Source organism: Lepidochelys olivacea, assembly GCF_965140295.1.
Source record: "Lepidochelys olivacea isolate rLepOli2 genome assembly, chromosome: 3".
Taxonomy (NCBI): Eukaryota; Metazoa; Chordata; order Testudines; family Cheloniidae; genus Lepidochelys; species Lepidochelys olivacea.
In genome coordinates, this window is record NC_140413.1 from 141670909 (window position 1) to 141698108 (window position 27200).

Here is a 27200-nt window from a genome sequence, read left to right on the forward strand (position 1 = left end):
CATTTTTAAGAGTTTTCAGAAGACATCATTCCAAATAGAGTTATGTCTTCTGTCAATATAAAGTCAAAGAGATTCTTGACTAAACAAGGGGAGAATTTGAAAATTTACCACATCTATTCTTAATCGAATCTCATTTGTATTTCAGTCCAAACATTGGTAAGGTTGCTGGCTTTTCAGTCCTCATACTGTCCATTTTTGGGGGCATCCTTGTTATAAGCTACTTCAGGTATGTGAAGATTTATCGAGCAATCATTTATGTTGATCGACTGCTATCTCATCACCAACAAGATCAAACAAGAACAACAGTACATGAGTTGAAGAAGGACCAATAATTTATCTACCATACTGATGGCATTCTGTGTAAAGAAATTGTAAAAGTACATTGGTTTTTTAAATAATTTCAATTTTGTTGGATGTGTTAAGGGTTGTTTTCATAAACCGCTTTTCACCTTTCATATAAGACTAATGTGACTTGTGTGTTTAGTTCCCAGTTCTCGTTTAGTTTTCAGCTCTACCGCTGAGCTTAACATATCCCATTGGTTTCTTTTGTGTGTATAGATGGAGGGCAGTTTATGGCCCCTTTAATAACCACCTCTCAAACCAAATTAAATTAAAATACATCTATGATCTTTAGGCTTGATTTAGCCCCAATTTATGCTGGCTTTCATCAGCATAACTAGCATGCACGACTTTTGGTAATTTGAAATCTGGGTCACGGCTGCGTCAGTACAAAACTCCCACTCTATCAAGAGCCTGTATGCAGCCACTGCAGTCCACAAACTGAGCAGCACTGTCTAGGGCAGGAGAACGCCCAGGACCAGCAGGGAGATATGCTGATTCAACATATTGTTTTGGATGGTGTATAGTGACTGGGCTCCTGTGAAACTCCAGTTGCACTTTAAAGCTGCCTTTCCCCATGAGTGGGTAACAATGCCTCCCCTTCACAAGTATCAGTCAATGAATCCCCTTGTCCATAAGACAGTCAGGACCAGATTGTCAGCTGGTGAATGTTGGAGCAACTCCATTGACTTCAGTGTAGCTACACTAATTTATACTAGCTGATGATCTGGCCCTCAGATTCTAATAATCACTTATACTTTGAATAGATCAGAGCCTTGTATAAAAAGTATGTTTCAAAGACTTAGTAGATAATGCTACTTCTAAAATATTCTGACAGCTGTAATTCTCAATGCCTATTATAAATTTTATGGCAAATAGCAGTTACTCAAATCTGAAAACTTCTGTGATCACACCTTCAATTCAAATATATTATTGGTTGTAATTTACTGAATGTGAATCTGAATGTACATGCAACTGAATGCAAAATGTACTAGATTTCTGTTTACAAACTTGAAACAAATTTTGTAACCTTTTAGTGAGCTCAGATGTTCAACAGACCCCATCACAGCTCCTTCAGATAACTAGTATATTTTGTAAATCTTCAAAAGAGAATCAAGTTACATCAGCTACTGTAACTTAATACATTCAGACACAGCAAATTGAATGTTTTTATTACTAACCTAACAGGTATCGTTTGAGCATTTGAAATAGAATTTACATTGTTTAAAGTTGCAATTGATTTTATATTCCTGAAGGAATTTTACTCGTATGATTTTTATTGGTGCTTAATAAAAATGTTAATTTATATAATAAAAATGTAGAGTGACCAAGTTTATCATAAGAGTTTATCATCTACTTTAATAGTTAATCTCACAAATTAGTTGAAAGACATGATGTGGCAATTACAAACCATAAAAAACATTTAAATCCATTTCCATAGCTCCATTGGAGGACATATTTCCACTGCTAGTCAAAATTTTCTAGTTGTCAAAGTTAGTTATTTTAAAAAGCTTATATTTTTAATGCATTGGTTGTTTTAGTTGGTGTAAGATGATTGGTGCAATTACAAATCCACACAATTTAATGAATAAAGATAGCTCATTGGTTGAGCCTATGGACTGAGTTACAATCACTTTCTTTCATAAAAAATAACAGAGCCACACTCTGCTGTGCATGAAAATCATAAAGGCTAATACAGCGATGCAAAACTGGCTCAAAGAATTCATGAGCATTTGGCACCTCTGACATTTAAGTAGATTAGAAGTTTTGCATTGAGGCATATAAAAAATCATAAAGCCAATTTTGCTTGAAAATTTGCAGCTGTGAATTTTTGACCTGAAGTGAAAGCAGTCCATTCCTACTGAAAACATAAAAGTGATTATGTATGTCCTTAAGATAGTATGGTGTAGTTTGTGCATTGAATTCAGAGTGGTAGCTAAGAACTCCCAAGTTCTCTTTCTATCTCTGCCAGTGACTAGCTTTAATAACACTTTGCACTTACATAGCTCTTTACATTCATTATTTAGGCAGACTTCACAACACCCTGTGTGGAAGATATATATCACTATTTCCATTTTTGAGATGGGAAAAGTGATGCTTAGAGACCTGCTTAAAGACTCATAGCAAATTAGTACCAGAGCCAGCTTTAGAACTGACGTCTTCTGACTCGCAGACCCTGCCTAACTCAGAAGCTCACAATGCTCCTCTCTTCCCCTGCCATCAAGTCACTTAATTTTTCTGTCTCTGTTTACTTATTACTAAAATAGGAATAATAACACCTAGTATGAGAGGATTGAAGGGAACTTTTTTTAGCATTCTACAATTTGCTAGTTACATCTCATTGAGCATAGTTTGCACCTAGACTATACATGCTTCCAACAGTGCCACTCCATTCCATCTGTAGACTTCAGATCTTTAACAGATTAAACTGCAGATCTAGTTATGTTTCCAGACCTGGTTGATTTGGTCTTGATAGCCCTGGGAGGTACTGCTAGTAGAAGGTATTTCTTACTACATGGCTCTAATTTCTTAGTATTATGAAACAGGTAAGAGAGATTCCTCCTCAAAATGCTGCTCAGAGATATGATTATATATATTCTAGGATCTTCAGTATTTCTGAAACAAGGAGCCATAGAAGTTCTGATTGAGTTCTCTGACTGATTATTCTGAAATTTAGCTGAATCCAATCCAATCCTTCTCATGATTAAAAGGAATGAGAATGAGCTGGTGTAAGCAGAGTTCATCACCATTCCTGCAGTCCAGAAAATACACAGCTTTCCTCATAACATGACTGCCTTTTGGATAATTCATTTTAGTTTCCTCTGCAGAGAACTGTTTCTTTTCTCCAGCCTTTCTTTTTGACCTAGTTACCAGTACTTCTTTGGTCACCATGTTTGGTGACTAGTCTGCTTTTCCTTGATTATAACTAAAGTACCAAATCAAACCTTTGGTTTGTTTACGTCTCCAGTGCAATCCAGAGCTGACTACTACCTATGCAGTTCCATGCCTGGAGTTCCAAATTCTTGTTGTCGTGGGACTCCAACTCTCACTACTTCAGTATATGGTTAGAAGGGATTTGAACAGGGATTGACCACCTCGCAGGTGAGTACGTACTCCAACTACTAGGCTATGGAATATACTGATGCAGGGCTGAGGGGTCTCCCTCCGTCTGTCCTACTGAAGTTTTTCTACTTCAATTAAATATTAACTGGGGCAGTGACAGATTTAGAAAGACTCTATAGCAGTGGTCCCCAAACTTTACCTTGCCCCCAAGAGCCAGGAGTCGGGCCGCAGCTCTGGGAGGAGGGGATGAGGACAGGGATAACGGGGCTGAGGCTGGGGCCACAGCTGGAGGCAGGGGCGGGAGCAGACCCTCAGCCAGGGGCTGAGGCCTGCAGCTGCAGCTGGGTGCAGGGATGGCAGCCAGGGCTGGGGCCAGAAACGGAGCTGGGCAGTGCTTCCTCCCTGCCCCCTGTGGGGCTGGTCCAGGCACCAGCCGTGCAGCCCCACGAATGTTACTATGCTCCCGCCTAGGGGCACACCCCACAGATTGAAGACCTCTGCTCTATAGCATAGTGGTTAGGGTACTCCCCTGAGAGGTAGTCAAATCTTGTCTTCCCCTCAGTAGGAGTGGGATTTGAATTGGGGACAGAGGGAGTGTCTCCCACATCCTGGATGAATACATTAGGCTAAAGGTTATGTGGGAGGGCCTTCCTGCTGTTTTGTGTGAACTATTCTGAAGGGCCCAATCCAGTAGGCAGCTTCTGACCATTCCTAGCAGATTGGACCTCTGCAAATGATTTAGGCAGCGGAATGCCTATCTTTCCCAGTTTTTGAATCACTCTGGAGTTTAGGCAGGAGATAGGCATCCAGACACCTAATGTTGGGGAGTGCTCATGCTCAAGCAGGTGATAGGAACCTGAAAGCCTAGAGGAAGGCAGCAGCATTCATACCCAGAGGCAGAAACTGAAGTGCCGAGTGAGGCTAGGTAGCAGCTGAGCAGGATTTTTTTTAATCGCAGTGGTGCCCAAAAATGGGACTTATGAGAGTAAGTACCTTTGTGGATTGCAGCAGAGTACATTCAGCCGGGGTGAAATGTACAATTTACTATAGTTGAGAATAACAGTCCTGAAAACTCATTAGTCTAAGATGTTCCTGCTGAGTCCCAGCAGATGGCACAGACCCAGTGTGATCTGTTAGAATTGGTGGGCTTATTTCTCTGTTACAGTGGTTTACACTGAGGGAATTCCATTGTAATCAGTGGAGTCACACTGGTATAAAACCAATGCACTAGAGTGGAAAATCAGGCCTGATATCTTTAGAGAAGTATTATTACAGGTAAGTACTTTTCTTTTTTCCTCTTTTCTTATTAACATGTTACCTTTCCCTCTTTTATTTTTCTAGGAAGCACAGTGTGCATTAACCTGTATAATAACTTTTATTCTATATTAGAAAAATAATAGAAATATGCTTTTAAAAATATGGTAGGAGCAATGAGTCCAGAGCAAGAAAGACGTCACCTGCACATTTTTAAAAATGTTTACTTTTCATTATGTTTACCTAATTGTTTTTAAATATTGAGGCTAGAACTACAATTTTGTATGCAAGAATACTTTTTGAAAAAATCCGATCACTGCAATAATGTAATAAATACACAGTGAGTGTTAAGGGATATTACCGGTGCTCAGAAAATTGTGTAACTCAGCCTACAGCATTCATGCCTAACCTTGCCTCAGATATCCAGCATCACACTTGTTCTGTCTTATTGCTCACTAGAAGGATTTTTCTTGTATTCTTTTTAGTAACAGATGCCTGAATTGCAGAATGCACGTAGAAGAGCAAGGTGTGGTCTCAGTGCAGTAATAATACCTGTTATGAACTACTGGAAATGCATTTTTTAAACAACATAAATGGCACTTTTTGCTTTAATTTTCAGCTTTATTTACATACTCCATGTCTTTCTTGCAATTACAGGCTGGCTGGAAGCTATGTTTTTATCTCACTTTCCTTTTCTCCTGCCAGAGGCTCTGATGAACACAGTATCACCAGCAAGGAATAAGGAAGTGAATCATTTAGAGTCCCTGCAGCACTTCGTATTTCTATCCCTACAGGTAGTATGCACTGTTAATGAAAGACAGCACCTTAATAGGATAGAGATGGGAAACTGTATCCCCTGAGTTTTCAGCCTTTGGCTTTGGCCCTTGTAGTTTATCATCTAGGCCTGTTCATGTGACCCTCAACATCCCCTAATCACTCCCACCCGCCCCCCGACTTTGAAAAGTGTTGGATAGTTGCCAGTTCATTTACTGCAACATTTACTACAACAAACTGCAACTTGTGAACCAAAGGAGTTAAGTCGTGTCTAACTGCCTTGATCCTGAACATGCAGTGCATAAGATTACAGTTCCTTCACGAAACATATTATAACTGCTAATAGTCCTGATCTAGCCCAAATTGTCCTGGGTTTGACAAACCTGTCCCAGCTGTTCAAAGTCCCAGTTCGTGTTCTGGGGACTGACAGCTGAAGCCTGACAGGTTTTCTGCAGCAATCCTGGCCTGGCCTCCTATGACCAAAGGCCACTGTGCAAAGTTGTCAGGATAATAACTTCTCTCCCATCTATCTCAGCTGTTCCTCTTGTGCTTCTGCTGGTATCTGTGTGCCGAGTACTGAGATGGACTCAGAGACAGGCAGGAGAGCCTGTAGTGGAGTGCTCAGCAGTTGTCATGTGCATGAGAGATTTGAGCCTGGAAGGGAGCACTAAGTAGACACTATGTGTTGAGGGAGGAGAAAAGCATGGAATAGAAATAATCAACTGTGGAGAGACAAAGGAGATGTCCTTTCACTTGGAAGGGGAGAAAATGGGACCTGTTTTTTGTTGCTACAGGTGGCAGAGGAAATGTGAGTACCCGTTTCATTCTCCCTCTAAACATACCAGAAATGGTAGTGGGCCAAGGAAGGACACTGGTGAGAAGCAGCAGAGCCCTGCTGCCTCTATTCCCAACTAAGAGGAAGCTCTTTATCATCTCACCAGTGTGCTGTTCCTGGACTCTGTTGAGGACTGTATCTTTCAAAACTTAAGGGAAGAGGAAATAGATGTCTGATTACATTTGAATTGACACCATGGATTAGTTGCAGGAAGAGAAAAGGGTCATTGTCTGTTCTGTCCTACAAAGCCTCCTGACTTTATATATTCTCTTCCCTTACCTCATAGCCACCTCTGAAGGGAAGATCTCTGCTATTCTAACTGTCCTGCAACCTATCTGCTGTTAGTGTATGTGTATGGGGAAGAAAAGGTTTTTGCTACTCTATTCTTGTCCCGGTCTCTGTCTTATAGAGCCTCCTCCCTTCTGAATAGTTCCAGTACCTGTCTCTGGTTTTTGTTCCTAGCTTTCCCAAGCAGCAATAACATTGTCAACAATCATGTGAGTTTTACAGCTGCTCACTGGAATAACAACAGTGCAATTAACCATTTTTGTTGATTGCATTCTCCTGCTTGGCAAAGCTATGAGTTCCAACAGAGGCCCTGAAGCTGTTTGCACCCTTGAAAGATAGTGCTGCATCCATTTATACTCATTTCACTTTTAAGTTAACAGCAGAACCCTAGGGATTAAAACTTAAATTTTATTTTTATCATGAAAGTTATGAAAATTATGCAGAAAGTGTTGGGTTAGCCTCTTCCCCTCCATTCTCTAGGGAAAGCAAGTGGATTCTTTCTGCCTCATATATTGATGTGGAGACATGCCCCGTGGGTATATTCCATAGGTGAGTTGAAGACAAATCTCTCTACATTTGAAAATTGAAAAGCTTGAGGGTGGTTCTCTTTTTGATGTGCCACATTTCATCTCTCCCACAATTTGCTTAGTCACAAAACACTGGACAATTTTTCCGGCAGTGGAGTTAAAAGAACAAATGTTAATCAAAATGTCAACGTATTTGTGTGTTTGTAGGTGACTGGGATGTGGGCAAGGCACCAATACTGCACACCCTTCCTCATGGTTGCAGGGCTCTCCTGATTACCCAGAGATTATGATTCAGGAATGCACAGAAAACTTTATTTTGTGAATGTAGCAGGGGAGGAATGACGTGTGTATCTCTCTGCATTTGGCACTGCCCCACCGAAGTTAAAATAAAACGTTGGCGAGCAGCCCCTGCTAACTGTAGCTCAGGTACCCTGCCCCAGAGGCGTCGCAGCCTGCTAACGGGTGTTCCTATGGGCTCACTCCCCAGCTCTCACAGCTACGCCGTTTGCGTTTCGGGTTGCGCCCGCCCCCCCCAACAGAGGCCGGGGCGACGTTCGAACCCGCGGGGGCCCCCGCGCCTGCACGCTCGCTGCGTGGAGTGCCGGGAGCTGTAGTCTCCCCGCCGCGCTGCATGCCGGGAGTCGGTCTCTAGACTCCGTGGAGGACGGGGGCGGGCTCGGGCTGCTCCATTTTGTCCCCATTGGAGGGTCGGCCAGGCCGCGCGCGGGCGGATCCCGGCGCTGCCCTGCCCCTGCCTGCCTAAGGAGCCGGGGTGGGGCTCCAGCGGGAGGCGGTGCCGTAGCCAAGCCCCGCCCCAGCCGCAGCCCCGAGTCCCGGCTTCTTCCCTCTGCCTGCCGCGGGGCGAGCGTCTCTCCCGGGGGCGAGGCCCCGTCTCCCCGCGGCAGCGGCTCCATGGTGCCTGCAGCAACAGGCAGGACGCGGAGGAGGCGCCCCCCGGGGGTCCCGCCCGCCCCAGCTCCGGGCGCCCCGCGGCCGCCGGCCTGACAGGCCCCAGCGCGGGGCGCGGCGGCGGGAGGATGGCGGGCCAGCTGGTGATCCTCAACGTGTACGACATGGTGAGTGCGGGCCGGCTGCGCCGCGCCCCGGGCGGCGCCCCCAGCCCCGGGATCTCGCTGCTCGCCTCCGCGGGACTCGGCTTCCGGCGAGCGCCGCGGGGCCGGAGCAGCGCCGCTCTGCGCTCGGGCCCCCACGTCAGCCCGGCCGGGCGGAGGTTGCTTCCCCGCTAGCAGGGCGCTGTGAAACGCGGGCAGCTGGGGTCGGCGCGCCACTTCGGCGGGGTGAACTGTGCCAGGAAGGAGGGGCTCGCCGGGGCATCTACAGGTGGGAGAGAGTCGGGCGGGGGGCGGTAGGCTTCGCTGCTGGCTGAATGTAGGAGCCTTGGGAGAGAGGACACCGTCTGTTGGCAGTAACAAGGGCGACTTGTGGTCCTATCTGACATAAAACTTTGCCGTTCTAGTGTTGTATTGAAGAACATAGTATTAATTTGGGATTTAGACTCCTCTTGACTTACCAAAAGAACAAACGAGGGGAAATGATTAAAATGAAGAAGGTGGGGGGAAGAAACAAAAATGATCAAAGAAGGAAACTGGAAAAATAGGAATGACTTCAGAGCAAAGCAAACAAATCGGTACTGGTATAATTATAAAAAGAACAGGAGTACTTGTGCACCTTAGAGACTAACCAATTTATTTGAGCATAAGCTTTCGTGAGCTACGGCTCACTTCATCGGATGCATATTATAATTATGTGACTTTGAAATGTGATGAAATGATGAGGCTCTAATGAGTTTACTTCTGGATGGGGTGAGAGAGAACACTTGACTAAAAACATCAGACTAGTTCCACATGAAGTGGAAGCTTTCTGAGGGCTTGTCTATACTACCGCGTGGGGTCGATCGAAGATATACAACTTCAGCTACGCTATTCGTGTAGCTGAAGTCAGTGTACTTAGATCTACTTATCGCAGTGAAGACACCATGATAAGTCGACAGCTGACGCTCTCCCATCGATTTCTGCTTGCACTCCTCTTTCTGGTGGAGTACCGGAGTTGACAGGAGAGCACTCAGTGGCCGATTCATCGCGTCTATACTAGACGCGATGAATCAACCCCTGCTGGATAGATCACTGCCTGCCGATCCAGCAGGTAGTGTAGACAAGCCCTTAGCCCTGATCTATGCTGGAGGGGTGGGGGTCGAGCTAAGATATGCAACTTCAGCTACGCGACTAGCGTAGCTGAATTTGGCGTATTTTAGGTTGACTTAACCTGGCTGTGAGGATGGCGGCGAGTCGACCACTGCCGCTCCCTCGTCGACTTTGCTTCTGCCTCTTGCAAGCTGGAGTTGACGGGGAGCATGTTTGGGGATCGATTTATCGCATCTAGACGAGACGCGATAAATCGATCCCCGAAAGATCGCTCGCTACCCGCTGATCTGGCGGGTAGTGAAGACCTGCCCTTAGAGTGAAAGCTGAGCTTTCAGTTATTTGAAAGCTTGCATCAAATTTAAATTCCTTTATATAGGGCTCTAACCAGGAGAAAACCAGTTTTGTGGCTGCTGATTCACAGAAAGTAGTCTTGATATTTGGGAAAACAATGAACATCTGAACGAACAACAGCATCTGAAGAAGTGGGCTTTTTACCCACAAAAGCTTATGCTCAAATAAATCTGTTAGTCTTTAAGGTGCCTCATTGTTTTTGTGGCTACAGACTAACCCAGCTACCCCTCTTATACTTATTTGGGGGTGCTCTTAGTACACTGGATGTTCTTGGTTTGTTTGACCCAGGAGAGTAGGCCTGTCTTTCTCAAATAAAGACTGGTCTGGTAAAGAGTCAGTTGCCACATCTTCTGAAGTATGCGTTTGGGATCACTGGACTAGATAAGACTTAGTGTTCTAACTTCTAGGGTGACAAACCTCGGAAGCTGACTGACTCTGGTTTCTCCTTTTGCCCTGCATCTCTTTTGATTTCTTTATTTAAAGAGAGGATTATTATTCTGTGGGGTTTCTTTTCTCTTAAAAGGGATGGATGCTGAATTGGTGAGCAGTTGGTTCTGGTTCCTGTAGACTCACCAGTTCTGAATTTCCTGGATTATTTGTGCCAAAGTTTAGCATTATTTTCAAATTCTTTTGTATATTTCCTTATTTTTCTTAGACTGTGCATGATGATGGAGCTACTGTTCTTCACTAAGTTGCTATTCATTAAAAGTTTAACAAAGTACTAAGAATAAATAAATTCACCTGTAAAGCTGTCTTTTCTAACGTAGGGACATTAAGTTGTTTCTTTGATGTTTTTGAAAGTTAAATTGAGCATTCCTTTTCAATCTGTCATAATACACAGGATATGTAGGGGGAGGTTGGTTTTTTGTTTTTTTTTGCTATTTCTGAAGGATCAGAAGTGCATAATACTCTTTCAGTATCATACCCGTTTATTTCTTTAGATCAGGAGTTCTTAAACCGTTTCACGGTGTGACCACAACTTAATAGAGATTGATTTATGAACCACTTCCATCCCCTTTGCAGGCCCGTGGAGACAACTCTCCCCTTTTTGGAATTGTGTAATTTTCCATTTGACCTCAACAGCAATTGCTAAGTTGCTTAATGCTTTATTGGAAGGTACTCGGATACTATGGAATCAAATGGTATGAGAAACTATATAGAATAGGAGACATGGATAAGTAATATGAGAAAACAGAGTGTGTTTTATCTGGATTTAAGGCAGTTTCCAGCTAGAAATAAGAACCAGCACCAGCCAGCTTGCCACAGACCACACACAGCTTGAGAATCTCTGCATTATCCTATAATCTTTTGTATTGGAATAGCAGGCATAGTTAAATAAAACTAGCTGGCAAATATTTTGGATAGGCTTTTCCCTAACACTAGCTGCTGTATTGGTTTAAAGTGCACTTGTGAATCACTGAGTATCAGGGTTGGAAGGGACCTCAAGAAATCATCTTGTCCAACCCCCTGCTCCAAGCTGGACCAATTTTTGCCCGGGTCCCTAAATGGCTCCCTCAAGGATTGAACTCACAACCTTGGATTTAACAGGCCAATGCTCAAACCACTGAGCTATCATTCCTTCCCTAAATTGTTTGATGCTCTAAGGATGAAGGCTCCTGATTGGGTTTTATTATTTGGGCACCATATAATATATGGTATTATATAGCCACCATATAATTTATTATTTGGTGGCTATATAATACATATTTATTATACATATATTACATATAATATATATTTATTATTTGGGCACCACAAATAATGAGGGGGGATTTGATAGCTGCTTTCAACTACCTGAAAGCAATGGCACCAGAGCACCAAGCCGGCGAGTACATAAACCGCAAGGGGTACTTTTCGATAGTGCTGCAAGCTCTGGTGGATCACAAGGGACGTTTCACCAACATCAACGTGGGATGGCCGGGAAAGGTGCATGATGCTCGCATCTTCAGGAACTCTGGTCTGTTTCAAAAGCTGCAGGAAGGGACTTTATTCCCAGACCAGAAAATAACTGTTGGGGATGTTGAAATGCCTATAGTTATCCTTGGGGACCCAGCCTACCCCTTAATGCCATGGCTCATGAAGCCATACACAGGCAGCCTGGACGGTAGTCAGGAGCTGTTCAACTACAGGCTGAGCAAGTGCAGAATGGTGGTAGAATGTGCATTTGGACATTTAAAGGCGCGCTGGTGCAGTTTACTGACTCGCTTAGACCTCAGCGAAACCAATATTCCCACTGTTATTACTGCTTGCTGTGTGCTCCACAATATCTGTGAGAGTAAGGGGGAGACGTTTATGGCGGGGTGGGAGGTTGAGGCAAATCGCCTGGCTGCTGGTTACGCGCAGCCAGACACCAGGGCGGTTAGAAGAGCACAGGAGGGCGCGGTACGCATCAGAGAAGCTTTGAAAACCAGTTTCATGACTGGCCAGGCTACGGGGTGAAAGTTCTGTTTGTTTCTCCTTGATGAATCCCCCCCCCCCCCCTTGGTTCACTCTACTTCCCTGTAAGCTAACCACCCGCCCCTCCTCCCTTCAATCACTGCTTGCAGAGGCAATAAAGTCATTGTTGCTTCACATTCATGCATTCTTTATTCATTCATCACACAAATAGGGGGATGACTACCAAGGTAGCCCAGGAGGGGTGGTGGAGGAGGGAAGGAAAATGCCACACAGCACTTTAAGCACAGCACTTTAAAAGTTTACAACTTTTAAAATTTATTGAATGACAGCCTTCTTTTTTTTTGGGCAATCCTCTGTGGTGGAGTGGCTGGTTGGCCGGAGGCCCCCCCACCGCGTTCTTGGGCGTCTGGGTGTGGAGGCTATGGAACTTGGGGAGGAGGGCGGTTGGTTACACAGGGGCTGCAGTGGCAGTCTGTGCTCCAGCTGCCTTTGCTGCAGCTCAACCATACGCTGGAGCATTCTGGTTTGGTCCTGCAGCAGCCTCAGCATTGAATCCTGCCTCCTCTCATCACGCTGCCGCCACATTTGAGCTTCAGCCCTCTCTTCAGCCCGCCACCTCTCCTCCCGGTCATTTTGTGCTTTCCTGCACTCTGACATTATTTGCCTCCACGCATTCGTCTGTGCTCTGTCAGTGTGAGAGGACAGCATGAGCTCGGAGAACATTTCATCGCGAGTGCGTTTTTTTTTTTCTTTCTAAGCTTCACTAGCCTCTGGGAAGGAGAAGATCCTGTGATCATTGAAACACATGCAGCTGGTGGAGAAAAAAAAAGGGACAGCGGTTTTTAAAAAGACACATTTTATAAAACAGTGGCTACACTCTTTCAGGGTAAACCTTGCTGTTAACATTACATACATAGCACATGTGCTTTCGTTACAAGGTCGCATTTTGCGTCCTCCCACCGCGTGACTACCCCCTCAACCTTCCCCACTCCCTGTGGCTAACAGCGGGGAACATTTCTGTTTAGCCACAGGCAAACAGCCCAGCAGGAACGGGCACCTCTGAGTGTCCCTGAAGAAAAGCACTCTATTTCAACCAGGTGACCATGAATTATATCTCACTCTCCTGAGGATAACACAGAGAGATAAAGAACGGATGTTGTTTGAATGCCAGCAAACATACACTGCAATGCTTTGTTCTACAATGATTCCCGAGTACGTGTTACTGGCCTGGAGTGGTAAAGTGTCCTACCATGAAGGACGAAATAAGGCTGCCCTCCCCAGAAACCTTTTGCAAAGGCTTTAGGACTACATCTAGGAGAAGCGCAAATGCCAGGGCAAAGTAATCCTTTCACATGCTTGCTTTTAAACCATGTATAGTATTTTAAAAGGTACACTCACCAGAGGTCCCTTCTCCGCCTGCTGGGTCCAGGAGGCAGCCTTGGGTGGGTTCGGGGGGTACTGGCTCCAGGTCTAGGGTGAGAAACAGTTCCTGGCTGTCGGGAAAACCGGTTTCTCCGCTTGCTTGCTGTGAGCTATCTACAACCTCCTCCTCATCATCATCTTCTTCGTCCCCAAAACCTGCTTCCGTATTGCCTCCATCTCCATTGAAGGAGTCAAACAACACGGCTGGGGCAGTGGTGGCTGAACCCCCTAAAATGGCATGCAGCTCATCATAGAAGCGGCATGTTTGGGGCTCTGACCCAGAGCGGCTGTTCGCCTCTCTGGTTTTCTGGTAGGCTTGCCTCAGCTCCTTCAGTTTCACGCGGCACTGCTTCGGGTCCCTGTTATGGCCTCTGTCCTTCATGCCCTGGGAGATTTTGACAAAGGTTTTGGCATTTTGAAAACTGGAACGGAGTTCTGATAGCACGGATTCCTCTCCCCAAACAGCGATCAGATCCCGTACCTCCCGTTCGGTCCATGCTGGAGCTCTTTTGCGATTCTGGGACTCCATCATGGTCACCTGTGCTGATGAGCTCTGCATGGTCACCTGCAGCTTGCCACGCTGGCCAAACAGGAAATGAGATTCAAAAGTTCGCGGTTCTTTTCCTGTCTACCTGGCCAGTGCATCTGAGTTGAGAGTGCTGTCCAGAGCGGTCATAATGGAGCACTCTGGGATAGCTCCCGGAGGCCAATACCATCGAATTGTGTCCACAGTACCCCAAATTCGAGCCGGCAACGTCGATTTAAGCGCTAATCCACTTGTCGGGGTGGAGTAAGGAAATCGATTTTAAGAGCCCTTTAAGTCGAAATAAAGGGCTTCATTGTGTGGACGGGTGCAGGTTTACATCGATTTAATGCTGCTAAATTCGACCTAAAGTCCTAATGTAGACCAGGGCTTACTGTGTCCTCCAAGGAGAAGGTGTCATGGCCCTATCCAAAATTTTTACCTAGCATTTTTTTTCTCAGTTCCACATAAACCAGTTTTTTCTTTTCTAAGCTGAAAGAGTCTACACAGCATCTGCGGCTGGGTCAGACCCACCCCCAGATTTCTCCCTCAGCTGCAGGAAACTCTGCAAACTCTTTCCCCCTGCTTCCTGCACTCATCGCTCCTTAGCTGAAGGGGGAGGGATCCCTGTACAGGGAGCTGCTCCCCCATCCATACAGCCACCATGCATCCAGACCCTCCCACTGAGCCTCACCCCCCCCTCCTCTCACAACCCCTCCCCCCAGTGAGCCCCACTCCCCCAGCACCTGGACCACCCTGACGAGCCACCAGGATCCCCACCCCACTGAGCCCCACTCTTCCAGCATCTGGACCCCTCCCCCCCACACTGAGCCCCAGCCACCTTCACCTGGACCCCCCTGCAGAGTCCCATTACCGTTGCACCCAGAATCCCCCAGCAAGCCCCTGTGCATCCTACTTCCTGCCCTCCGCCTCATACCCAGATCCCCCACTGAGCTGCCTGCACCCAAATTGCCCTACACTAAGCCTCTCCATACTTGGATCCTACCTTGCTGAGCCTGCCTGCCCACACCTGACATGGAGGACCCTGGGGTGTTTCTGGGGTAGTCCCTATCCTTGTTCTGTGTCAGGGTTGGGTGCAGCCTCACCACTGAGCCCATGTCCCAGGTGGGAGCTGCACAGTGATCTCCCACCTCTGTGCAGCCAGTGGCCTGGGCTCCCTAATGCTATGCTGGACCCTCCACATTTATTTGACAAATCTGCAGAATTTTAAAATTCTGCACACAGTATTTTAATTTTTTTTGGCACAGAATGTGTGCCCTCCGGAGTAATCTTAACCTTTTCTGCAATTGTAATGAAAATGTAAACTTTTGGGAGTCTTTTGCTTATTGTTTGTGTCCAAAGTAACATTCTGTCTCTTTCTGCCAGTTAAGATTTAAATGATTAAATCTACAGTTCTAGTATTGATGGGAGCTATGAAGAAAGTAGCTACAGCAATGTAACTATAGTATTGTTTTGTGATGCAATGTCTAGAATTTTTCCCTTATCCCAGTGGCAACTTCAGCTAATGTGCATCTACTAGAAGAATTCTTAATAGAGCTGTTGGAACAAAAATATTGAATATTAACCCTGCTAAGTTGATGTAAATCAGCGTTGGTGTTTTAGAATACAATATTCCTTTTTTACTGTGACAAAATACACTTCCCTGAATGTGAAAATGAATCAGGCTCATATAATGGAGGTGAGGAATTATATTTATTGGATTGTTTTGGGATTCTAGAATTTACAAGGACACTCTGAGCAGTCTTTGACCATTTTTCACCCCATATTTTAGGTACTTCGAAAGGATTGTACACAAGTTATTTAACACAGGCTGCCAACAGCTTTACAGTACTTTGCAATCCCCCACATCTCATTTACTCTTCTTCATGGGAGTTAAAAGGAATCTTGTTCAGGCAGAAAATGTGACCAAGCTTTCAATGGCAGGTAGAGATAAGTAGTAATTATGCATAATTACTATTTCTGGAGAAAACTAATTTTATCTTGCTGGAAGTCTTTAATGGAGATACAAGAATTTCAATAAGACTGGAGGGAGGTAGGGTAATTGAATTACAAAGTGCTTTGAGCAGTTTTTGTAAAACTCACAATTGTGCAGGTAATCACGATTGCTCAATAATTGTTGTTAGAGCACTCGACATTTATAAAGTTTAAGGTACTATAACTGTGCTAAGTGAGGTCTGCACAATTGATAGGATGCTTGACAGACCGAAAGTATCTAGGATGCAGCCATAACGAGGTCATGCTGCCTACCTGTTTTGCAGGGGCTGGTATTGAAGCCTTGCAATCTGATTCTATTTTTGTCTTCCACTGCCTTATACTAGAATATGGATGAAAGTCATTCTGTGTGATGGTTTTCGTTATGCTTGCAATTTAAACCGCAGCTTACGGTTGTATCTCAAAAAAAACTGTAAAGTCACCCTCTTGAACACTAGAGCAGCCTGTTTGTTTGATCATATTGGTTTTATTTTGCTACAGTTTTTCATTTAGTTTTTATTCCTGTTACCCGTGTAGAGCACAGCTATGAGAGAATGAGATGAATTCTGTTCTGGCCTGGACACCAGAAATGTTAACTGAACTGTGTTTGCAAAATCTTCCGTTGCTACTGATAGTTGGACCTGCTTGACACAGATCTCATAGCAAGTTTTACAGGGTTGACCATTTCAAAAACATTTACTTGTACACAAATATGGCTGCTTACTGCTGTGTCTTTTGGTGAGTGCCACATTTCAGCTTATTTGTGGCCAGAAGTGCCGTTTATGTTAATTTTATCCTGCCCTGCGCAAAAAAAAAGTGCAGATATCAGTATAAATGACAGTTGAGACCAGTTTGTCTTGACTGTAGAAATCAGCACAATCCTACTTTTGCTCATGCTTTTCCTTAACAAGAAATATGACATCATGACCATGCTCATACATGCCAGTTTGTATAAAAACTCTAACTGCTTCTAGCACATTCCATCTGAGAGGTTTTTATCTACGTGCAACACAGTGGCAAGAGAAACTATTTAGATCTTGGAATTTTGATTGCTCACACATGTCCTTTTTAAAGTAGAACTTAATGGAATTGGTCAAATCCATGGCTGTAAATTTTAATAGTGTGTTCTGTAGTTGACTTTCCAAAGAATGATTACATAGGTTCACTGAATGTTCAGCTTTTGTGCTTTGGTAGTCAGGACAGATAATTCAGATCAATTTTGTACCCAAATATAAATTATTTGTACTGGAAACTCATTTGAACTTTTTTTGTTTTTTCAGTATTGGATGAATGAATACACCTCCTCCCTTGGAATTGGAGTATTCCATTCAGGAATAGAGGTATACGGCAGAGGTATGTACATTCAGGAAACTTTAAATTTACTCTTCATTCTAGGTAAACACTTTGTATCCAAAACCATCTTTCATGTATGCCACCAATGAGGCAGAAGTATTGTCTGGTTCCCATATGTTGTTGGTCATATTTTTGTTCTCTCCCTGCAACAAACCTTGAACACCAGTCATCTGGCTATCCACTCACGTGCTTCCGTGTAGCTGTGCAGCTGTTAAAAAATAAGGAGCCAACTAATTATAGTGGTATTAATTTGGATTTAGAACTCTTAATTGTGATTAATGTTAATACAGTCCTATCATGTGTTTCCTTCTTGAATAAGATAAAAATTCTCCAGTGTGATAGGCCATGAACGGACTAGGACAATAGATTGTACTTTTAAAAGTGTTAACAAACGGGGTTTTTTAAACAGGACTCTCATCTATTGTAGACAAAGCACTTCTTATTTAAAAATGTCATATGATCACGGGTAACCATAAGATAAGGGTGTGTTGTGAGTTTGGGGGAGAGGACGAGAGCATGAGGTTACAGTTTAGTCTCCCTCAGAGCATAACATAGTCTTTTGTGTTGTGTACTGTATAGCATTTTCTTTATTCTGCAGAGACAGAAGGAAGTTCCTTGTGAAAGATAATGGAGTTTCACTTAGTGTGCTATGTAATATTTTCCTTTTTAACTCTGTGTTTATGCTAGCAGATATGAAGCACAGACTTTAGATCTGGGTTTTGTTATCTTGTTTTTCTTCTAGTTAAAGAAAAGAAATTTTAAATGTAATAAAGTAAAGAATTTAAATCCGTAAATCAAGAGATTCAAACACCAAGCTTGGTACAGTAATGCTAACTGCCAAATTACATTTCCTTTGTATCTTGTAGAGTAAGGCATAAATAATTTGAGGTGCCAGTTGTCCAAATATTTATGCACATGCTTGAAGTTAAATATATTTTTAGGTGTTGGTGAGATTAGGATGTGAATATTACACATGCCAGTGTCCTAGAATACACTGTGCAAATTTAATGTGAACATATTTTAATTTTGATTCTTTCTCTTAGTTAAAATTGGGAATCTTAAGTATTCATTAGTAGATCTCTGCACTTATTTCTCTTGCAGGCACGATGTTTGATTTTTTTCAGTTTAAGATCTTTATGAAGAAATTGACCTTCACTTACTGGTCATTCAGTAATCTGGGCTACACATCTGATTATTATTTATTTGTGCAGGCTGTATTAAATTCTGAATTTCTCTTTCAGAATTTGCTTATGGTGGTCATCCTTATCCTTTTTCTGGAATATTTGAAATTTCTCCGGGAAATGCTGCTGAACTAGGAGAAACATTTAAATTTAAGTAAGGAAGGTGTTTTTGTTTTGACTAAAAAAGTGGAACAACTAAAACTTTGCTTTATTGCATTAATTCCTGAGTTTTTGTCAGAGGTCTAATCTGATCACCCAGGGTGGATAGTATTTCTCTGCAAGGGTGTCATGAAAGGAAGCTGGGGGGAGTTGTGAGGCATTGAAATCTTAAGCAAAGAATCTCTTACCTGTGTACCCCTATTGTTCAAGATAAAAGTATTCTTCAGTCCTCTCAAAATACCCATTATATAAATGTATTGTTAAATATTGTACTTGCGTAGTAAATATAAGGTGTCATATAATTCTTTTGCTTTGAATAAGGTGTAGCCAACTGTCGTAGTAGTTTCTTCAGCACTGACTTTCAAATCAAGATTGAATGCTTTTCTAAAAGAGATGCTCTAGGACTTCTTTTGGGGAAGTTCTATGGCCAGGCTAGATGATCAGTGGTCCTTTCTGGCCTTGGAATCTGAAACACTGAGAGGCTTCCCACCTCTTGTCTCTATTCCCACAGTACTGTCAAGGTTTCCTTGGCACTACCTCCAGCAGCTGGCTCTCATCTACTGCTCACTTGCTGTGTGCTAGCTGCCTTTTAAAAGATCTGGGAAACAGGAATTGTATTCTACTCCAAAAAGAGTGGAGTCTCAAAGACTATAGTTCTGCTTAGCTTAATGAGAGGACTGCTACTGGAGAAGGGGAGACCGTCTGTATGGAGGACATTAAGAGTGGGGCATGGGAGGAAGAACGTAATGGAGAATAGAAGGGTAACCACACACAACTTGGGTACGCTACCACCTCACCCACGGAGCAGTGGGAGAACAGTAGTTTGTCTTGTGTCTTAAGTTTTGGAAGCATTGTCACCCTGTTATCTCTTCTTGTTTTTAGAGAAGCTGTAGTTCTAGGCAGTACTGACTTCATGGAAGATGACATAGAAAAAATTGTAGAAGAGCTTGGAAAAGAATTTAAAGGAAATGCCTATCACTTAATGCACAAAAACTGTAATCATTTTTCTTCAGCTTTATCAGAGGTAAACAAACATGGGCTTTGTACCTTTCCGCAAAACTGATTTTTAAATGGTTGGACAGCATCAGTATTTTCTACCTGTCGTGTAGCTTGTGTATACCTTTATTTGCCAGTTTATTTTTCTAACATTTTTAGGTAAATCTCTCCCTTGTTTCAGGCATAATGATTATGCTTATGTCCAAGACTTTAGTGCCAACAGAGCTCAGTAAATTAACTTCATTTGAATGCTACCAATGTGCTTATCTCATTATGAAAATAAGACCCAGTCACTACCCCAAAGAGACTACATTCCCAAGTCCAATACATAGTACAGTGGTTGTAAGTATAGGTTTGAAATGGCTTAGGAGTCTTGAGATCATTGCTGAAAATGGGATGGATGACTTTTAAATTAAATGAATTGCAACAGCAAATCCTCAAACATGGAACTCTTACGTTTGAAAAGACATCAAGCTTATCAGAAATGTGCTGGTGTGTTTCATATTAGAAATGAAATAACAAAATATTTGAAGTTCCACAAAATCACCTTCAATCTAATGCTGTCTCCTCAGCCACTTATAGGTCAGAAACTCCACTTTTATCCTCTATGAACCAGATCCTCCCCTCATCCTCCCCTCACCCTAAACTGGTGTTATGTGAGTATAAATCCACTTACTTCAATGGAGATACTCCTGATTTTCACTGGACAGAGATAAAGGATCAGAATTACATTGTTTATGGAATCTTACCTCAAAATTACTTGTTTCCATCACTTAGTTTTCTGTGCAACCTTCTACTGAGGCTTGCATTTCAATGCTTAATTATTTTACTGCTAATCAAAGCGCTCCAAAAGAGGAATAATTTCCTATATAAACCCTCGTGGAACTTATTACTTTTTAAAAGACGAAACTTAATAAAATCTGCAGTAAAACTGTTCCAGTTTCAAAATGCAACTGGGAAGTCAAATGTCAGTTATTGGTGTATATGCAGTCTTAACTGTGTCTGCTTGTGCATGTATGGAGTACAATCCTGGCCTCTCTGAAGTCAATAGGTGTTTTTCTATTGACTTCAGTGGGACAAGGATTTCATCCGTAGTCTTTAATTATATGATCACATAACTTGTGCTGCACCCCATACAGTGTGCAGTGAATAAGACAAAGGTATGTAATGAAAAGCAGGATTTAATTAAGACAAACACTGTTCAGTTATAATAGTGCAAATCAAGGTAGAACTCCTGACAGAAATTAACTTGTTACAGATTTTCACTGGAGGAAGTGAAACCAGAATTGGACATTGTGAATGAGATAGAGCTCCTCCCATTATATAGTGAGGATAAAAATTTAGTATAGTTAACTTTATATTAAAAATGCTTATTTTTACTGAACCTTCATGAGGAAAATAACATCTGTTGACAGTAATTGTGTGCTGTGCAGCTCTCGTCTTCTGTTTTGATAAACTTTGCACATATGAATCATTTACTGGGCAGCATTTAGCTTATTCACTGAATGAGACAATGGTCCTCTGTATGATCATGTCACTGAAAGCTATCATAATAAATATATGCAGCTGGGCAGAGTTAAATTTAAGTATACAAATATAGCTTTGACGTTTTCTGTCTCTTGTGAGCTTTCTTTTGTGACATTAATTGGTGGCTTTAATTTCTTTTAGTTTTATAGAAAAATGTATACGATAGTGAGCTTTTTCTTTATCTTCTACCTTACTTCTGAGGAATTCTCTACAGATATAAAACTTACACTAAACTCTGATATCATTACAGTGCTTTTTGTGTGAGATTTCTGAAAAGATGATTGGGTATTTTTGCCAGTTTAGACAGATTCAGCTCTTAAATGAGAAGCATTACTCTTGTTCGAAGTGACATGGGCGTCTACACCATCCACAGGAATGTTGTTCTTGATCTGCCTACTAAAACAACTTCCTTGCTTTAGTGTGTGTGTGTGTGTGACTGACTCATTAATGTTTTTGATGTAAGCCTTTAGGATGCTGTAGTTGGGACTTGAAGGAGTTCATTTTTTCTATACAACAATCTATCTACTTTAGTCCGTTAGTGATCTAACTATAAGGCAAACCCTAATCCCCTCTTTCTTTTTAGATTCTATGTGGGAAAGAGATTCCACGTTGGGTGAATCGCCTCGCCTATTTCAGCTCTTGTATACCATTTCTCCAAAGCTGCCTACCGAAGGAATGGCTTACTCCTGCAGCTCTTCAATCTAGTGTCAGCCAGGAACTACAGGAGGAGCTGGAGGAAGCCGAGGATGCTGCAGCAGCTTCCCTGTCAAACTCTGCATCGGGATCTAGAACTGGACGCCACACCAAACTATAAATCTCTCTCCAAAGTAACACATAGTTCTAAACACTTCAGTTGAATATCTCCAGCAATTGACTTCATTACTCAAAATTAGAGAGCTGACTTTAACATTCCTTTTGTATGAAAAATGGCTCTCTCCACCTCCAAGACCCAGTTATTTCAGCTCAGGATTATATATGTAGTGAAAAGAATCACTGGGAGAAAGGGGAAGACATTTGTTTGAAGCCACTCTTTTTTTCACTTTCACCTGTTCTATGAACTTGAATTTACATAACAGATCTTGTATAAAACAACTGAAATTATTTGTTTACAGTATTGTGTACTGCTGTTTACAAGTCCTGTGTGGACTCCTGCCACCATGAAAGAAGAGAAACTCTGAGCTCAGTTCATTCCTGGTGTAACTCAAAAGGGCAGTGGAGTCACACCAGTGATAAATTTTGTCCAGTGTCTTCATGAATTAGGAAGGTAAACTTCCTCCACTTCCGACAGTTGCCAGAAATAAATATAGCAGAAATGGTTAAGTACTGTATATGTGAACAGGGTACCGTACATTTAGAGTGATTGATATAAAAAGGTAGATTGGCTTAGTGTGTAACAAACTGTTACTAGAAGTATGACCTCCACATTAACTAAAGTGTGGAGTTTTGCACATACGAGGGGAGAGTTTGTGTAACTACAATCCGCGTTGTGTTTACACATCTGATCCATAGCATCATATTTCAATCATATAGTCATTACATTTCTAAAAGGTGCCCCATATTCCTCTTTATTTTAAATTCTGTTTGAGTAGAGATGTAGAATCATTTTAAATATCACAAGTTCAAACTGTCACACATCAGGTCACACTGTCTGGTTTATTTAATTTAAAATGTGGAACAATAGGATTAAGAACGCTAGTACTTTGAATTGGTTTGTATGCTTCATGTAACATTGGACAGTCTAATACATAACACGTGGATGGGTTGGGAATGGCCATACTTCCCTTACTCATGATTGCTTTATTTGAATTCTGTAACCATTCCTAACTCATGAAAACAAAATATGAATTATTCCCTGCTAGATACTCATATTTCCATACACACACGATAAGGAGAAGTTGATTTTATTCATTATCTCCATCTGTGGCATTAACTTTGTCATATGCATTGAAGATTACATACACCTACGTATACACATGGCAGAACTCCACTAATCTGCATGTGGTGTTACTCACGTCTCAAGTTGGCAGATGTAATACTTAATTATTTTAGAAAATGACAGACTCTTGCTGGTACATCATGGATTATAATTAAAGCTGGATTATAATTAGTGATCGGCATATGTTATGGAATGCCTTATTCTTTTTATTGTTCACTTACTGCATTTTGAACGTTAATTAGAAACTTGCAGTGGTTCCCCCAGTCACTAGTATAAATCAGTGAGGTTCTACACTATATATAGAAATACAGTAGCAAAAGATGGGAGTGTGACTGTTTTTTATTAGATTTGTTGCCTTAAGGAACTTTCAGTAAACTACAAAAAAACCAAACCCAAAACTGAACACCATTTATAAACGTATCAGTTCACACAGACCTGCATTAAACAAACTTTTATAAATTTTTCAGGGTGTCACTAGATTTGCTAAATGTAACTGTTATGTTAGCGTAAGGACTTGTTGCAATAAGCTAAATGAAAATGCTGACTTTATTTTTGTTAATAGCTGAATCTGCAGGTGCTGGGACAGAACCATACTTTAGGTTACAAATATAAACCTTTAGCAAGTAGTGCCACTTAACCTTTCAAAAGTGCAGATTAGGCTACATCATTCTATTTATAACTTCCAGGAGGACCCAGTCCAGTTCCTGTTGAAGGCAGTGGAATTGCTGCTACTGGCTTCAGCAAGAGTTGGTTTGTTTTTCCATAGGGCCTAATTTGCAAACTTGAATTGGGTTCCTGTTTGCGGTAATTATGTGTTAATACCATCAAAAGAGAGGCCAGATGAAATAGCTTGTAAAAAATTTGATGTGTTCAGTTCTGAACACAATCTATAGAAATCACACACAGCTACTTCTAGAGAAAATGAGGTGCCATAATCTCATTTAAAAGTAGTGTTTTGTTACATATTTTACTATCTCTCTCAGGAAGTAACAAGTGGTGGCAGCTGACAAATCTACTCTGACAGCAATTTCCCTGAGTGACTAGTCTGAGTATGATTATTTAGACTTCAGAAGACATAAATTGACTTTCCACGTTGATTTTTTTTCATGTTTAATTCTGAATTGAGGTCAGTGTTACTTTCTCTAGTGAAAGTGAATAGGGTGGTTTCTAGTTGATTAAGGATAATTGAAGTAAATAAAGCACTACAGACATTTAAGACACTAGGAAATTGGTGGTTTCTGCCTCAGATCTAGAGCTGAGGTGGTAATCTCTTGGCAAAGCAGGTTCTTGTTTTCAGCTCAGGGTTGAGGCCATGGGTTGTTTGTTTTTTCCCGATCTAGCATGTATTGTAGCTTTTCTTAGGGTTTGAAAGAAACACAACTGGTTTTCATTGCTACCTAATTTTTATGTACCAACATCAGATTTTTAGGCTTCTGATATACCCACAGCACTGCCACAAATCTCTCTACTTTCATAAAGTGACAACTGCAGCATGTACAATGCAAGAAACAAAGTACAGATACACAGCACAGTTTTTATTGGAGTAAAACTTAATATTTTTTATAAAGCAGACTGGTTGGAAAGTTTGTTACAAAAATATGCTCATGTTGTTGGTAGTTGTACAGATGAAGATATCATCATGTGTTCGACTGTTTTTGTTTTATTTCAAGCCATCCATTCACTTTTTCCATCCTTTGGAAAAAAAATTGACATCTGAACCCTGATGTCTATTCCGTATTGCATCTTAAAGTGATGGTATTGTTATCTCTGATCATGGACTCTAAACTCAGTCTCCACTTGATGCCTAAAAAAACCACCCTGCCAACAGTTGCTCTCATTTGTTAGCAATAGTGCAAGTTACCTTTCACCAGCATTACTGCCAAGCAGGGAATTACACTTTTAGTCAACTAGTGATCACACTGTGTACTAGGAATTGAACACTCCAAAAGGCTGCGAGAATGCTGGACACCTGGAGTCTTTCCATCATAAAACGGGTAGAAAAATAATTCATTGCATCAGGGTTCTAATCGGTTTCCTTTCTGGTTTTTTAATTTTCTGAAAGATAGTACTTTTGATACATACTGTATCTTTAATTACAGAAAGTCACTTTTGTTTAAGATGCCATTTTTTCAGTGAGCCAAAAATATCCAATGTACTGTCAGTGCACAACAATAACTTCAGAATGATTTGATAAAAATGCAGTTGGTTTTCTTTTAAACTTTGCAGCGCAACTCTAATCACAGGTGAGACGTGAAAAATTTCACTCTTGGAAGGTGGTTACAAGTTGTTGAATCTTTACAGACAGATTTTTGTAAACTTGAATTCAAGTTTACTGTAATTCATAGTGTTTGTATAAACTATTCAGAGATTTGACTTTTGTTAGCTTCTTGACATGTCAAGGTGTCTATCATGTTAAACTTAGTCTTCAGTTTATTAAAAATACTTTTATAAAAATTACTGTTTATCGTATTCTTACATTTTCCAAATATTTTTGGTCGAGATTTTGTCTGATCAGTACTGCAATATTAGCTCATCACTTTCTGACAACTTGCAGGAGAAGAATATTCTACTCAATGGGTAAGGACCACCACTTTTTTTTTTTTGTTATACAGGCCCTGATATTCTAGACTACTTATGATTTAGTACAGGGGGTGCATTTAAAGTTCATTCCAGTTGGAGCGATTACCAGTTCAGGCAGTGTTCCTCACTAGATAGAAATAACTTCTGAAGCTGTAATGTATCAAACTGAAATGAAGTTAAATGTGCCCACTGTATCAATGTTGCTTCTATGCAACCACGAGTAGGCAGGTTTATTTTTTTAAAAAGCCGCAGTAATATTACTGCAGCATCTGTAGGATTTCCTCCAAGGATAGAAAATACAGCAAATACCACAATAAAGCCAATAGACAGAGTAATGGTTCTGTGACAATGGGAATTTTCTGTAATATTTGAGTCCTATGATGCAATCTTGCCTATTGAGGGGATAAGATGTGGCTGTTGGAAGGAGTCAGGGCTCCCACCTGGAGTGTGACCAAGGAGGCTAGACCAAGAGAAGACAGCTTGAACAATGGGGTTCACCTCAGCTTGGCTAACCAGAATGGTCTATGCTTTAACCTTCAGTTGTCTACGCCAGCTGTCCCCAAACTTTTCATGGTAGTGACCCCATTACCCCTGTCGGCATGCCCCCAGGAGTAGGGCCATGGTTCCAGGGGTGGGGCCACAGCTAGGGGCAGACCATGGGCTGGAGCCGGGAAAGGAGCTGAGGGTCAGGGCCAGTGGCTGGGAGCCAAGGCAGGACCAGAGGAGAGTGGGGCTGGGTGATCCTCCCTCCCCTGCTTCCCCTGGGGGCTGGCCCAGGCTTTTCTGTGCCCCCTGAATGTTCCTCTGTGCCCCCCTAGGGGGGCATGCACCACAGTTTAGGGGCCGCTAGTCTGTGCTAACTGAAGGACTTCCTATGCTGTGTTCCAGTTGACTAATAAACCCAACTGTTTTGACAACAGAGTGTCACTGCAATTGCTTTGGGAAGTGCATTAATCCCTGGAGAGTGTACAAGTCTCTCTCAGCTGGACTCTGAACAGAGCTCACCATGTGAAATAGGAGTGCTGACAGCCCAGAGGTCCAGTCTTTGGAGGCAGTGAAGCTGCACGGCTTACAGGGGAGGAAGAGGTGAGACCCTTAGGGAGTCTGGCACACTGAAGGGATTCCTCTGATAGACTTCCAAAGCTGGGGCTGTACTGATCCTATAGATCAGTGACAGGTTCCCAATCTAAATGTACAGCAGACATAATTCCTTCAGCACTAAAGTCATAAAAGCCAAATGAAGATGTCCCACAAGTTTTAACTGGTGGAACTTTAGAGGTCGTGGTAGTTAAATGTGAAATCTGTTCAAAATCTTTGTATGTATTGCCTGAGAGGAGAATGCAGTTACATTTCTGAGAAACAGAAATTGGTATGTGGCTCCACATTTTAAAGGTCTGTTTATTAGTATTGGGATGTGGCATTGTCTCTTGATATGTGGAGTTTTGTGAAGATCTCTACTTTGAAAAGGGATGTAATGTGACAAAGTTCCTCCTCTGCCTTGGTGGGTCCTCTGCTTTTTTGGGGGATTTGCTCGCCTCAGA

At 42.2% G+C, this 27200-nt stretch overlaps 2 protein-coding genes across 2 annotated transcripts in view; both read left to right on the top strand.

Annotated features, from left to right (window-relative positions):
• Positions 1-347, top strand: part of CATSPERE (catsper channel auxiliary subunit epsilon) — a gene marked incomplete at its 5' end in the record, with an annotated part of 90915 nt that extends 90568 nt beyond the window's left edge. Inside the window, one exon of the mRNA XM_084625199.1 lies at positions 146-347. Within this exon, the coding sequence (XP_084481325.1) occupies positions 146-332 (187 nt within the window). The 3' untranslated portion in view covers positions 333-347. The remainder of the gene's footprint in view (positions 1-145) is intronic.
• Positions 348-7799: 7452 nt separating this feature from the next.
• DESI2 (desumoylating isopeptidase 2) lies at positions 7800-25495 on the top strand. The gene is made up of 5 exons (XM_084622675.1): positions 7800-8156; positions 17208-17280; positions 18522-18615; positions 19503-19644; positions 21727-25495. Exons 1-5 carry the CDS (start codon positions 8118-8120, stop codon positions 21955-21957), a joined length of 579 nt encoding a protein of 192 aa, XP_084478801.1. The 5' UTR covers positions 7800-8117; the 3' UTR covers positions 21958-25495.
• Positions 25496-27200: the final 1705 nt, after the last annotated feature.